At 35.1% G+C, this 15,424-nt stretch overlaps 2 protein-coding genes across 3 annotated transcripts in view; both read left to right on the top strand.

Annotated features, from left to right (window-relative positions):
- Nucleotides 1–7,424, top strand: part of UFL1 (UFM1 specific ligase 1) — a 33,655-nt gene extending 26,231 nt beyond the window's left edge. For both annotated transcript variants that reach the window (XM_010948419.3, XM_074368605.1), the window contains exons 13-19: nucleotides 51–168; nucleotides 1,317–1,480; nucleotides 1,564–1,694; nucleotides 3,722–3,802; nucleotides 4,109–4,194; nucleotides 4,756–4,936; nucleotides 5,530–7,424. In XM_010948419.3, the coding sequence (XP_010946721.1) occupies nucleotides 51–168; nucleotides 1,317–1,480; nucleotides 1,564–1,694; nucleotides 3,722–3,802; nucleotides 4,109–4,194; nucleotides 4,756–4,936; nucleotides 5,530–5,748 (980 nt within the window). In that variant the 3' untranslated portion in view covers nucleotides 5,749–7,424. The remainder of the gene's footprint in view (nucleotides 1–50; nucleotides 169–1,316; nucleotides 1,481–1,563; nucleotides 1,695–3,721; nucleotides 3,803–4,108; nucleotides 4,195–4,755; nucleotides 4,937–5,529) is intronic.
- A 7,388-nt stretch (nucleotides 7,425–14,812) lies between these two features.
- FHL5 (four and a half LIM domains 5) overlaps nucleotides 14,813–15,424 on the top strand; it is a 42,292-nt gene continuing 41,680 nt past the window's right edge. Inside the window, exon 1 of the mRNA XM_010948416.3 lies at nucleotides 14,813–15,040. The gene's annotated coding sequence lies outside the window, so the exon portion shown is untranslated. The remainder of the gene's footprint in view (nucleotides 15,041–15,424) is intronic.

The following is a 15,424-nucleotide window of genomic DNA, read 5'->3' as shown; positions in this document are numbered from 1 at the left end:
CTTACTTGTTTGTTTTTATTATTTTTCCCTATGGCTCATTTTTATTATAGTAAAGAGGAAGCCAGAGATCACTTTTATGTTCCAGGATGAGATTGAAGATTTTTTAAGAAAACATTTACAAGATGCCCCTGATGAGTTTATGCCTGAACTTGCTGAGTACTTAATAAAGTAAGTGTAAGAATGTGTTTTCTGTTTTATGATAGAAATTTAGTGAGTTATTAAATAAAATTTTTATCAAGATCATAGAAAACATAATTTAAGTGTTTTCAAAACTTAGAATTTAACCCAGTCACCAAATGCCAGATTTTGTTTGCCTACAGAAGGAATTCAACAAACATTTAAGTGCTCTAGGCAAGGCAGTATGAGAAATATAAGGCAGGAGTGTGGAGGCAATTCTCACTTACTCATCTTACAGACCTAGTTGGGAGAAAAACACCAGCACCGATCATGGGCTGGTCTCTTCATTGCACAAAAAGGAACGTCTGAAATGAAGGAAAGATCATCTTTACAGAGAGTTTACAGAGACTAAACTGCACTTTTAGGGAGAAAATGAAGTAACAAACTACCCTCAAAGAGGATAAATTTAGAAATTACTTTCTTGTAGATGAGCCAGGCTAAATTTCCTTCTATACAGAAATTTAAAAAATTGTGTATAACTTGACCATTGCTAACTAACATGGTTTTCTCTCAAAATAGTCTCTGTGTGTAAGCTTCTCTAAATGCAATCCAGGATCCTAGTGCATCTAACTTTCTGAATTTAGAAATACAACTTTTTGTAGTGAGTTTTTTTTTAAATTTAAGTGAACATTCTTGTGCATGAACACGTTACATAATTATATTTTTCATATCTAAAAAGATGAAAGTTACTATTAATCATTTGCCATTACTTTTTAAAATAATCTATTCTGAGTTGTTGGGCAGAAAAAAATTTTTTTAAATACATTGTCTATTATAGTACTTTTGAAATTAAGAATGTAAATTTTTAATCCTGAGGATAGAGGTCAGATTTATAGTCTACTATTCTCCAAGGTAACTTTAAAAAGCCACTTTGAATTGAATTTGAACTGAAGCTTTTGTTATTGTTTTTTTGTTGGCTTTAGTGCAGTAACCAAGTACTTAAAAACTGAGAAAAATAATTCATTTAAGTTTTAATTTCTGGGATTTGAGGGAAACATCATTGTGAACTATTCTCCAAATAAATCTTACTAGTTTAAAAAAAAAGATTTTTTAAAGCCTTATTTCCATAGAAGCAAAATTTCTTATCTGTGTAAACCTAGTACATTTTAATAATCTAAATATATTTATCTCACACACAGACCTCTAAATAAAACTTACCTTGAGGTGGTACGTTCAGTGTTCATGTCTTCAACTTCTGCCTCTGGAAGTGGCAGAAAGCGCACAATAAAGGACTTGCAAGAAGAGGTTTCAAACCTTTACAATAATATTCGATTATTTGAAAAAGGGATGAAGTTCTTTACAGGTATTATACGTAATATTGTTTTCTCATTGGTCCTCATAGTTGTTTTTGGACATTTATTTTAGTAAAGCACCTTTATTTTCCAGATGATACCCAGGCTGCTCTTACCAGGCACTTGCTGAAGACAGTGTGTACGGATATCACGAATCTCATTTTCAACTTCTTAGCTTCGGATTTAATGATGGCAGTAGACGATCCTGCAACCATTACAAGTGAAGTAAGTCAGTGATTTTCTTGCCACTGTTGATGTGTTTTGATTTGAAATCTGAGCATGTTTTATTTTCTCACACCTAAGAGGAAACTAAAATTCAGGAAGGAGTTTTTTGGGAAAAATCTGTCAGATTTTTAGTTCAAGTTTAGTATAGTGTATATACAGTTGCTACCAGGATGGGTGATATAACCAGTCTATTAAAAGTAGTAATAAAAGTAAGGAAACACTAGTCACTGTGTCTGGAAATGCCTGTAATAAAAAATCACAGCATGCATGCTTGGCCTTCTGCTTCCTATTATCATGTAGAAAGCAACAGGAGAACATTAGAATTAGCTCTAAAAATAAATAAATAAATAAATCCAGTGGTCTACAGAATCTTTTTTTAGCTCAACAGATGACTCAGATTGCAAGGCCACATGGTGAAATTAAATCCAAAGTGTGAAGGTGACTATTTAAGGAGGTAGGATGGAGAGACAGGACAAATGAACTGACTCACTTTACACAGATCTTCAGAGAGAAGAGATGTCCATCATAGAAGCAGGAAATAAAGCAGCTGAAGTTTTAACAAATCCTTAAAGGTCTAGGCTTAGCACACCAGTTTAGAATTCCAGGAAGCACCCAGAACACAGGAGGAAAAAAAAGTAATAATGCTTAATTACTTTGGAATCAACAGTTTTAATTTCTCTTAATTATTATTATTGTGTTACATCCCTTTTTCCTGCTGAGTTATAAGTCCCTTATCAATGTTCTGACCAGATTCTATAACTCTGCAGTCATTTTCATTTAGTGACACCATCTCATTTATTTAGGCTAATTCCAGTTCATTTTCTTAAATTCTAATCTCGAATTCAAAGCTCATTCTTGCCTTCTTGCAATGTAAGATGGAACTATGGCTCCCACTTGCCCAGAGGAGGAAGTGTATGGTCTGTCCCTCGAACTCCTCCTCTCCTTCTTCCTCACCCTAGATCCACTAAGGTTGGAGATTTAGGGAAAATGAAAGAGGCACAAGTACATTCATGTGACTAACTGCATATCACTGGCATTGATCTGGGTCAAAGGAAATCAGTCTAATGCTTGTGGCCTCTCATGATGTGGCCATTGTCACATAGGTTTGAGGGGGATGTTTTTAATATCATGTTACTCCCTCTCATAGCAAAGACTCTTTCTAAGCCTCCAAACAGAGGTCCATTTATCTCTTCCTCCTACCCCATGAAGGTACTGTTCCCTGTCCATTCTTCGGCTTGAGCAGTGATTCCCAACTGCTTGGACAGTTCATATACCTGCCTGTGTGTCAGCCTCTGCTATGAGAAATACATGGGGTCCTGTCCTCTACCCTTCAAGGGCCACAGAAGGATTGGTGTAGCATAGGACAGGAGTCAGTGGGTTGGTCCAGTCTTCCAAGACATACTGTAATTTTCAGGGCCTGCTGACCAAGCCATTCCAGTAAGGCTTCCAGAAATTTTGCACTAGGAGGAGCCATAAGACTCTGGTCAAGAATGCCACCAAACTTCACAAAACACATCTATGTGAAGAGAGGATGCTGAAAACATTCCCCACACCAGACAATATAACAGGCATCCATCCATCCACGGCACAAATCCCCTCACTTACAGGCATCCATGATTTTTATAAGTGGGGGTCCCCTCAGCTGGTCTTAGGGAAAAACACTGTTCCCACCACAATGAAAAAGAGAGGGAGCAGCCTCTCACCCCAAATCGTTTTTCTAACAAGATGAATGGTGCGTGTTCTCTGTTTCTCTCTCATCTTCCTCTTATACCGCTGGAGCAGATGCAGGGAGGAGAGCTGTATCTGACCTCTTTGGCTGACTGGCTGTTGACTAGCTGTCTGATTTTAGAGTGTTTTAGTATATTTCTAGCCCTAATTTGTGGTCTAAAATTCAAGAACAAAGATAAATTCCATTCTGCATTCTGTTATAGTAGTAAATAAACATTTTTTGTTTTGTTTGTTTTATTTGAACTTATACTCACTACATGTCAAAGGCACAACCTCAAAGGAATTTTTTTGCCTTATAGGTAAGAAAAAAAATTCTAAGTAAATTATCAGAAGAAACTAAAGTAGCTCTCACAAAACTCCATAGCTCTCTGAACGAAAAGGTAAGTAAAGTTTTATTCTGTTTAGATACTGGGTTAAAATTTGTGGTCTTTGAGTAGATTTTTATCAGAGTAATTGTAAACTAAATCTAAAATTAGTATCCTGTACTGAGACACCTCTTTTGGAGGTGAAGGAGGAGACCATGCTGGTGGCATTTAACCCTCTTTAGTCCTAAATCATAATTTCAAATTTTAATGGAAAAATGACCTTTTTAAAATTATAAAATTATAGAACATAGTTAAATGAACTGCTTTCCTGTAGGCAAACTGTTTATAAAAGTAAATCATGTTATTAAATACCTTTTTCAGAGCATAGAAGACTTCCTTTCTTGTCTGGATTCTGCAGCAGAAGCTTGTGATATTATGGTAAAAAGGGGAGACAAAAAAAGGGAAAGGTAACATTGAATTAATCTGTATTATTAATATTAATTCTTAGATGTGTGATATTTCTTGTCTGAAATTGGAATTTGACTATCTGAATCTTCATAGAGAACTGTTGTATCTAAGTAGCTGTAGACCTTTAAGCATAGTCAGTCTTCATTGTCCCTCTCTGACCCAAATGAGTAAGATAGCAGAGTTCCCTAATCCCACAGCTGATCAAGCATGGGAACTTCCTGTTAGCTTTAGGACCTTCTTCACAGAAGAGCTTATTTAAACCAGTGTACTTCTGTTTGGTCCCTAGTCCAAATAAAAAGCATACTTACTTTGAGTATCCCTGCCATATGTATAGGGGGTGTGTGTGTGTATAGTTTTTTCTGTCATTTTCTAACATACTAGTTTTTCCATGCCATGTAGGGTTATATGTGTCTGTATTCCATATTTTTTAAAGATTTCTTAAAATGTTAATGGAACTGGATAATTAAACTAGAGAAGCTAAAAATGAATACAGAAGGGAAGAACTGAAATTGATGAGAACTTGTTAAAATATGGTAATGTGTTTGTGTGATTTTGTTTAGGCAGATACTGTTCCAACATCGACAAGCCCTGGCTGAACAGCTGAAAGTCACAGAAGACCCTGCTCTTATTCTGCATCTCACATCGGTCCTGTTGTTTCAGTTCTCGACCCACAGCATGCTCCATGCTCCTGGAAGATGTGTCCCACAGATCATAGCTTTTCTGAGCAGTAAAATTCCAGAGGTATTACATTCTCAGTGCACTTGAAACTTCTAAAGCTTTCAGGTTTTGAATATTTTGAATCATTGTGAACACTAAGACACAAAACATACTAACATCATCTTCCTGCTTCCAAGAATGCAAGCAGGGAATGAGGAGGTTGACTTTATCACCATAGCTCAGGAATCTTTCAGGATCCTGTAAGATCCGTGGTAAAGAATATTCTGAATTTGGAATAATGTTCAGTCTTCCATTTCAGTTTATGCAGGTTAACCTGTCCTTTAAAAACCAGCTCAAAAAGTCTTATGCTTCACAAATTCTTCTGAGAAACTCCTCAGCTAAAAGTAATTTGGCTTCTTTGATCTTCCATATCACTTTGTATCTTTGGTGATAGAACCTAGCTCAGTCAACTTATATTAAAGTGATCTGTGTTCATATTTTGTCCCCTCCAAATAATAAACTCCTTGAGAGCAAGGACCTTACTAGATTCAGCTTTCTACGTCTATGTCCTGTACTTTGTAAAGCTGAAAACCTTCAGTGTGTATTGGTTGAACAAATCCTACTTTGTTCCACAGAAAATTAAATCTGTTAACTTTTCTTCTTTCTGTTTTTCACAGGATCAGCATACTCTTTTGGTAAAGTATCAAGGTTTGGTTGTAAAGCATTTAGTGAGTCAAAGTAAAAAAACTGGGCAGGGAGAAGATCCCTTGAGTGATGAATTAGACAAAGAACAAGAAGATATCACCAGTACTACTCGTAAAGAGCTTCAAGAACTTTCTTCGTCCATTAAAGACCTTGTCCTTAAATCCAGGAAATCATCAATGACAGAAGAGTAATGATTTTAATTTACTTAGTGTTGTCATAGAGTAAACATTTTTTTCCCCAAAGATAAAAGTGAATGGTTACCAAAAAATACTCATTTCACAATCCCCGATAGGGCCTTCCATAGTCACAATTCAGTTAAAAACAGTAGTGTTGTATTCATTGTAAATGTTATAAAAATGTGAATTTTTGTAAATTGGGTTCTCCATGGAAGATTTCTTTTTCACATTGTAATTCTAAAAATTACACATTTCAGGTTTATTTTCTTTCTAGATGCTGAATGAAGAATAAATTTTCTGGTATCATTTTCTCTAGGAGAGGACTTACTTGTCATCTAATTGGATTTCAAGTGACATTATTATATTTACACGTATTGGGGAGAAATTTAAAATGTAGTCATGTTTAAAAAAAAAAAAAAACCCTGTGGTGTCAAATGAAAATAGTGTATTTTATTTTAAAATTTCTAGAGAAAGCTTCAAACCTAAAGTACAGAAATTTGCTTTTTTGTTTGTTTGTTTTTTATTACTAAGCCCTTTTATTTCTGGCAGATAGAGGGCCTCCCATCTCCTCACCAGGAGTGAACTTTTATGTGGTTGGAGGCTTAAGGGATACTTACAGGTGCAGAACACCAGAGGGGCCCAAGCATTGCTGTGCTCTAATCTGTAACAAGATGCTAACAAGAGTGAAAGAAAAATATATAATTTACTACTGATAGATAAAAGTCACATTTTAACATTGTAAATTAAAAATTTAATACAAATGGTTTCTTTTAACCCAGTTTGCATTTCTAAATTTCATTTTTTTATAGCACTTAATACTTTGTTGTAAGGGGATCTCCAAGTACATTTAAATTGCTGGAACTTTTTTTTTTAAAAAAATGGGAACCCTTATTAAAAAATAGGTATTCTTGTTTTATAAAGATTATTAGTAGTTAAAAATAACTAAAATAGTTCCTTAGAGTAATCATTTCAACCAAATGTGTTTCAAGCAACAATTTATTATGTATCAAAAAAGAATTTATTTAAAATATAATAGGAAGTTAAATCTCAAATATTAAAAAGTACTATTTTGTATAATTCCTTATATGGCATTTAAAACTCTGTTTTAAAATGTTTGGATACAAAGATTGGTCTACCTCTAATTCTAAATAAAGTATTTATTGCTTGAAAGAAATTAATACAATTTGCTAAGCATTTTTATTAAAGTAGATAGGAATATAACATAAATTTTAAAATATCTTCCATTGGTAATTTTCTATTAATGTATTTTCATAAGAGCAAAGGAAGAAAAATGACAAATCCTCTGTGACCACAAACTCCTATTAGTTTTATTTGTTGATTCAGCTTCCAAAATATTGAACACCCAACCTAATTTTTTATTGTCTTTAAGGACCTTACCATTTATGTTTCAAGAGATACCAAAGTAATCCATGTTTGTATCCAAACTAGATCATAGACAGTGAAGCAAATAAAAGCATTCTTTCTTAATTTGTGAAAATAAAAATAGAAGAGATGATGAAGCAAATAAAGCCATTCTTATTTTGTTTGCATAAAATTTTTTCATTTATCAAAATGGTTATTTTTCCACAGTAAATAAGAGCAGTTTTTATTGTTTTTTGTAAATAAAATTATATAGCTGATTTTGTATGTAAAAATCTAATTTCATTAATAAAAATTATCTTCTATGATAATGGACAGATTTAAGAATGTTATTTAAAATAAACTGGCCTGTTGTTTCTATTAAATATGGTACTTTGAAGCTTCCATTTTAATTACTAGGTTTAATTGATACATATATAATATAGTTACAATTTAAAATTCTTATTCTGAACATTTTTAAAGGATTTTATTATATTTTTCTTACACAAAAATAGGTCCACAGTCCTCTGTGTCTTTCTTTCCTTGAAAGTTTGCCATTCATGAACCATTTCACCTTAGTAAATCATTTCCATTGGCTACATTTCAGCAAATGTGTAGCTAAACTCTCTTATCTATTATTCCTATCATTGCAGGTAACAGTAGAGATAGTTTAACAATGTGCTCAGGTATTCATGTTCATGTGTTCCATCTCCAGACCGTATGTTTTTGAACAATCAAAGGAAACCCACTTCTGACCATCAGAAAAATTCAGTGTAGAGTGACATATCTTACCAAAATCAGAGTATATTTTCAGAAAAGACCTTAATGCTAAATTAAAACAATAAATGTAGGATGTAGAATGTAACCTGAATGTAGAACCATCTTGAACTTTTTAGAGAATGTACTTTAGTCAGATTGTGAAGCACCAAGGATGAGGTCAAAGTGATCTGAAGTATAGTGTGTCTATAGATTGAGAAGGAACGATTCATTCCTTCCTCCAAAATGCCGCTTGACCCAGAGCTAAATGGAATTTCTTTCTATCAAAAACTAACTTATATGAGTTGGGTAGAGGGTGGGGACAATGGAAGGTTTGCTTTCTTTGTTTATTACTAATGAAGCCTTTGCCCCAGTGTACATGGCAGATGAAATAAAAACACATTTATAAACTTCGGGATGTGTATTTTTCACAAAATCTGGGAGTCCTATTAAAGTGGCTATTAAAATGGTCTACAGATTCACACAGGTTGTTCCATCCTGAAGGCCATACTCAGCAAACAAAAGAATAAAGAGAACCCAGGACTCCACAGCAGTCAGAGAAGAAAAAGAAGAGGAATCCAGAGTGGAAAGGAAGAAGCAAAATTGCCACTGTTTGCAGATAGCATGATACTACATACAGAAAATCCTAAAAATGGTGACAGAAAACTACTAGAGCTCATCAGTGAATTCAGTAAAGTTGTAGGATACAAAAATCAACATACAGAAGTCTATGCCATTTCTCTACACTCACAATGAAGTACCAGAGAAATTAAGGAAACAATCCCATTTACCATTGCATCAAAAATAATAAAATACCTAGAAATAAACCCCACCTAAAGAGGTAAAAGATTTGTACTCTGAAAACTATAAGATGCTGATGAAAGAAATTGAAGACCATACAAACAGATGGAAAGATATACCATGTTCTTGGGTTGGAAGAATCAATATTGTTGAAATGACCATACTACCCAAGGCAATCCACAGGTTCAATGCAATCCCTATCAAATTACCAATGGCATCTTTCACAACTGTAAGAAAAAAATTTTTTTAATTTGTATGGAAACATAAAAGACCCCAAATAGCCAAAACAATCTTACAAAAGAAGAATGGGGATAGAGGAATCACACTCCCCGACTTCAGACTACTACAAAGCTATAGTAATCAAAACAGTATGGTACTGCCACAAACACACAATAGATCAATGGAACTGGACAGAAAACCCAGAAATAAACCCACACACTTATCAAGCTACAATAAAGGAGGCAAGAATATACAATGGAGAAAAGATACTCTCTTCAATAAGTGGCACTGGAAAAACTGGACAGCTACATGTAACAGGATGAAATTAGAACATTCTCTAACACCATATGCAAAAATACACAATGGATTAAAGACCTAAATGTAAGACTGGAAACCATAAAACTCCTAGAGGAAAACAGGCAGAACACTTACATAAACCACAGCAGTATTTTTTTGGATCTGTCTCCTAGAGTAATGGCAACAAAAGCAGAAATAAATAAATGGCACCTAATAAACTTAAAAGCTTTTGCACATCAAAGGAAACAAAACAGACAACCTAAGGACTGGGAGAAAATATTTGCAAACAATGCAACCAACAAGGGCTTAATTTCCAAAATATATAAATAGCGCATACAACTTAATATAAAAAAAATCAAAAATTGGGGAGAAGACCTAAACAGACATTTCTCCAAAGACATACAGATGGCTAACAGGCACATGAAAATGTGCGCAACATCACTAATATTAGAGAAATGCAAATCAAAAGTACAATGAGGTACCACCTCACACCGGTCAGAATGGTCATCATTAAAATTACTGGAGAGGGTGTGGAGAAAAGGGAACCCTTCTACACTGTTGGTGGGACTGTAAATTAGTATAGCTACTATGGAGAACAGTATAGACATTCCTTCAAAACTAAAAATGGAGTTACCATATGATCCAGCAATCCCACACCTGGACATATATCCAGAAAATAGGAAAACACTAATTCAAAAGGATAAATGCACCCCAATGATCATAGCAGCACTATTTAGAATAGCCAAGACCAGGAAGCAACCTAAATATCCATCAACAGATAAAGAAGAAATGGTGTGTATATTATACAGTGGAATATTACTCAGCCATAAAAAATGAAATAATGCCATTTGCAGCAACATGGATAGACCTAGAGATTATCATACTAAATGAAGTAAGTCAGACAGAGAAAGTCAAATATATGATACCACTTATATGCAGAATCTAAAAAAGTGGTAAAATGAATTTATTTACAAAAGGAAAATATACTCACAGACATAGAAAACAAACCTATGATTACCAAAGGGGAAAGGAGAAGAGGATAAATTGGGAATTTGGAATTAACATATACACACTACTATAAATAAACAACAAGGACCTACTGTATAGCATAGTGAACTATATTCAATAAATTGTAATAACCTATAATGGAAAAGAACCTGAAAAGAATATATACATACATAGACATATTACATATAATATGTATATTATATATATAATCTGAATCACTTTGCTGTACTCCTGAAACATTGTAAATCAACTATACTTAATAAAAAATTAATCTAAAAAATAGAGACCAGGAGAGACTTGTTCCAAACCATCTAGGAAAGAAATCCTGACTTTTGGGCCTTCAGAAACACAGTGTTTATTCCACTTACATCACACACAAAAAAAGGAACTATTTTAAACATGCATGAAATTGTTTTTACGGTCCCAGTGTTGTGTTTCATTTGTTTTATCAAGCTTGACTGTATTTCCACTTCTGGTCCTCTTCAGTGATTAGTAGTAAGACTTAACCGGGATGTGTGAAGAGCAGGAAGGAAGGGATTATTTTGGGGTGTGATGGAAGAAAGGGAGGACATGGTGAGTCTAAATCCTTGGCTCACAATCTCCTGGATCCTGTAAAACAGCTAAGTATAAAGAATATGATTGTAAATCTTAAAAACATGCTTTGCTTTCAAGGAGATGGCAAGAATCAACGATCATGGTTCAATAAAATGTTTTGAGAGAAGCAAGCAGAGGATGCTATGGGAGGTCAAACTGTCTGCACAGTGGGGAGGGGAACTGAACAGCCTGGAGGTGATCCCCTGAACTGATTCCTGAAGGAAAAGCAGGACCAGCCTGGTATGGGTATTTCTGGGCAGAGGAAAGGAGATTCAGGAGTACCAAGATGAATTAATATGAAACAATGAGACATTTGGGAATCCCTAAAGTATGAGAAATATGAAAAATGGTATGAGGAAGCAGTATAAGATGAAACTGGAGAGACCAGAGGGGGAACGTGAAATGCCTTACACGCTAAGCTGAAAAGTGTACCCATCCTCCTAAAAACAGGGGTAGCTTTTAAAGATTAAATTAATCAGGGAAGTAAGGTGACTAGCTTTGTCTTTTAGAAAGATCATTCATTCTGAAAGGCAATTTGACAGTTTTCCAAAATTCTTTAAAATGTATGTATTATTTGTGAAATCAATGTCTCCCCTTCTGAGCAGTAAAATGTGTGCAAATCTTTTTCCCAGCCTCTGGTAGAAGAGGTACATGGATGATGTGTCTCACACAGAAAGGAGGCTATCTTCTTGGTTCTGAAATATTTTTGTTCAGATGCTAACCTGCCGAAGAAAAACCCTTTCTCTGATTAATCAAGCTAAGACAAAATTCCCACAGGTTTTCACTTATGTTTCTTGTTATTCAATGTAAAGAAGGAAAAAGCACTTTATCAAATTGTTTTCCTACTGAACTTGTCCTTACCTAAAATGTCTATCATATAGACTTACAGGTTGGATAATTGCTTGAAGGCATGACACACAGTTAGTACAGAATATATAGTTGTTTAAATAGTCTCTAGTAAATGTAAATAAAAAACTGAGAGGTCTATATTTTCCTCCTTCCCTCTTTCCCACCTTAAATCTAAGTCCTGCAATTCATACGTTATAAATGCTCAGGGCAAGTTTTGGTGTTGAAGAAAACAAATCAGAGAGAAGAGGAAGCACTGTTCCATCATACATTTCATTATACTGCAGCCATTATCACACCCACTTTAAAAATATTTAATTGATTTGGAAAAATCATTCACAGTATATTAAGTAAAAAAGATATACTATATACAATGTGGTCTTGGTTTTCTAATTTAAATGTATTTAACTATAGCTGTATCAACATCTACAGGAAAACATTTCCATAAACATTTCTTTCTATAGCTATATGTATGCATACTAAATATGTATATTATGTTTATATAAATACCTAATATTCTAAAGAGATGCGGGTGAAGTTTTGAGTTGTGACTGTCTCTTTGCAAGTCATTCTGAACTTAATTTTTTTCATTCTTATTCCAGACTTTCTGCAAGAGGCAGAAATTCAATAAACTGATATCTTTAAGTAAACATTGTTTCATAGTGATATAGAGAAATGATTGAAAGGGGTTCAGACTGAGGCAGATGCCAATTATTTTATGACTGATAATAGTAATCCAAGTGAGAAATGCTTGGACCGGAATGCAGGGATAATGATGAATTTCAGAAATAGTTAACAAAGTAGAACCAGTAGAAGCTGAGGATGGGGATGTTGGAGAATAAGTGAGGAAGGGGAGGAGCCCAAGCTATAATGGGTTGGAAGACGGGGCCATGCCCTGAGGTAGGAGATACAGCAGATTATCTGTATGATGGGGAGTGGGGAGAAGATGAAGATGTTTATTTAGGACTGCTGAGTTTGAGATGCCTGGAGACCTCTGGACAAAGATGGCCAACAGACAACAAGATACAGGTCTGGAACCTTCGAGAGTGATACTAGTTAAGAATACAGGTTTGGGAGTCATAATATATCACTGTTCATTGTTTACCTAAAGAACCCCAGGAGGGTGTAAAGAGAAGCATTGCATTCTGCACTGAGAATGAAGCTCTGGGGAAGGGTGAGGTGAATAAAGGAAGAGGAAGCTGAGGATGCTCAAAACTAAGAGCCAGGAGAAAATCAAGAGTGTGACAGTGAAACCAAAGCAAGAGGATTTCAAAAGAAAAATGGACAAGGCAGAGATAAGAAATTTCAGGTAAGATTAAAGACACTACTCTTTGGGGTGCTAATTAAGATCTTTTATGAAATTAATGAAGCTCCAGTGGAGTAGTCTGAGGAAGGAGCAGAAGGATCAGAGGTTGGATCAGTGGGTGGAGATGACCCTCTCAGGAAGCACAGGTGTAACAAAGAGGGTGATAGCTCCAAAACTAGATGGGGACCCAGCAACTTTATCTCCTAGACTCCACTTCCGCACCTATAAAAGGAGAAGAATGCCCATCTAGCCGCTGGGTCATGAGGCTTAAAATCTATCACCAAGCGAACATACTTGCATACTTTTCACTGAATCAACTTGTTGCTGCTAATCATGCTTTCATTTTCATAATATCTTCATCATCAAAGTCAGGTGAATAACAAAGCACAGGGTTGATTGGCTTTGTGTTTCCCTAGCTCAAGTTTATTGATTGTATATAACTGCATCTGACCTCAGAAAATATTAACATACCATCCCTTTGGCACTTAGAACAAGGACAGCTCAAGTTTGGTCTGGGAATAAAGGGAATTAAGGCAGAGCATTTCTTCCCTCACCCACCTTTCCAGACTGAAGAAACAACCTCAAATGGAGAGCTTAAGAGCAAAGTCACAGTAAGGCTCGATAAGCATTTGTTATCAACATCATAATCCAAACAACAAATTTATACTGTACAGCACAGGGAACTATATTCAGTATCTTGTAGTAACTTATGGTGAAAAAGAATATGAAAATGAATATATATAAATTCCTATATGACTGAAGCATTAGGCTGTACACCAGAAATTGACACAACATTGTAAACTGACTATACTTCAATAAAAATATTTTTTAAAAATCACTATCATCATCACCACACCAATGGAGATGTCTAGCAAAGAGTTTTTATAAAATTTGAAATTAATTTAAAAATAAATTTTTGTCAAGTTGAGATAGAATTACTATGTTATATTTGCAACAGTAATAAAATATATACAAAATATTTCACAGCCTATGATTCTGCAAGGTTTTCAACTTGTAAAATATAGCAGTGACTCCACTAGTAATTTGAAAATAAATTTCAGTACCTTAGAAAAAGGAAAATAAGGACAACTTTTCATTCTAAAACAAAATTAAAAAATATAAATAAATGAAAGAATGAATAGATAGATAGATATATGATAGCAAATGTCACTTGCTTTATGAATCAGTTCGAACCACTGAGAATTCCTGTTGTGGATTAGTTCAATATTCAAACATTTCTTTAGCTCCAACTCCTGAAAGCTCTAGCCATGCATGTGTGCTTAAATGAAGTCACACAGCCGCGGGTGTGACATAACAATCAGTGCCAGCTCACAGGGGAACAGGCAGCAGCGGGGATGCTAGGCCCACAGTGTAGAAGCAGGAAGCAGGCGCCTGTTTTGAGTTACTGTAGTCAAATCCAAGGCTCAAAGCTCACAAATTTCCCAGGAAGGCAGTGATACAGGTCACAAGACCACCGTTCATCTCTCAAGCTACCCCAAACTCTACAGGTGAGAACATGGGGCCTGGCCTCATCTCTTTCCAGATAGTTCTGAGCTCTGTGTAGTTCAGCCATCCCTAACCTATGAGAGGGATTCTGCTTGCCACTGAAGGTAAAACAAAAAGCAGATTAACCAAGGAAACAGAAAACACATCATCCTTAACGGAATTTTTTAGAATTTAAATATGCCCTTACTTTAGCCTAGGCAGTGGAAATTTCTTCAGTGTGGATGTGAATGTCTGTATGGGCACTTCATATGTTAAACTTCCTGGAGATCATCCAGACATTTCAAATACCAATTCCGGCAGATTTCCCTTTAAGGGTATCCTGCAGGGAATTTGTTACTCATAATTTTAAATAAAAATTGACAAGGAGTGCTTTTCCAGCTCAGTAGGAGTCAGCTATGTGCACGTCACAGGACTTTGAGGACACCCACACGCCCTCCTATTTTCTTCCACAAAGTTAAAAAAGCTGCAGTTGGGAGGGACCCTCCGATAGCTTTGGTGGCCCATTCTGTTCCTGCTGGAGCTGACATATGAATGTGTTGGAGGAGGGGGGGAAAATCATCATATATTCTCCTTTCATACTGTTTAAAGCATTGGAAGAATCAGCTTTAAGAAAAAGTAAGTTTTGTTTTCTTTTCCTTTATGTTTCCTTTGCGCTTTTTATGTGGTATTTTTGTTTCTTTAATGTTTTAAGTACAAGAGATTCTGAGAAACTTTTGAGTGGCTGCTTAAGAGAAAACTTTTACTTAGCAAGTAGTATACATCTTTAAGTTTCTTATAAAGTTTTTAAGAGTCATTTGAGCCAACAGTTATCAAATTTTATAAGCTGAGCTTCTCAGATTTCTCATTTGGATGCCATGTGGGTGGAGGCAACATAGTGACCAGATAACTCTTTGGAGTTGCCTCATAAGTTCCGAAAATCGCTTTATACATTGGTGGCATAGCTTTATTGCATTCTTTTTTTAAAAAGGGTGATGGATTCGAGGTTTTATTTGGCTTAAT

The sequence above is a fragment of the Camelus bactrianus genome, chromosome 8 (genome assembly GCF_048773025.1).
Source record: "Camelus bactrianus isolate YW-2024 breed Bactrian camel chromosome 8, ASM4877302v1, whole genome shotgun sequence".
Taxonomy (NCBI): Eukaryota; Metazoa; Chordata; class Mammalia; order Artiodactyla; family Camelidae; genus Camelus; species Camelus bactrianus.
This window is presented reverse-complemented; position numbering and strand designations above follow the sequence as displayed.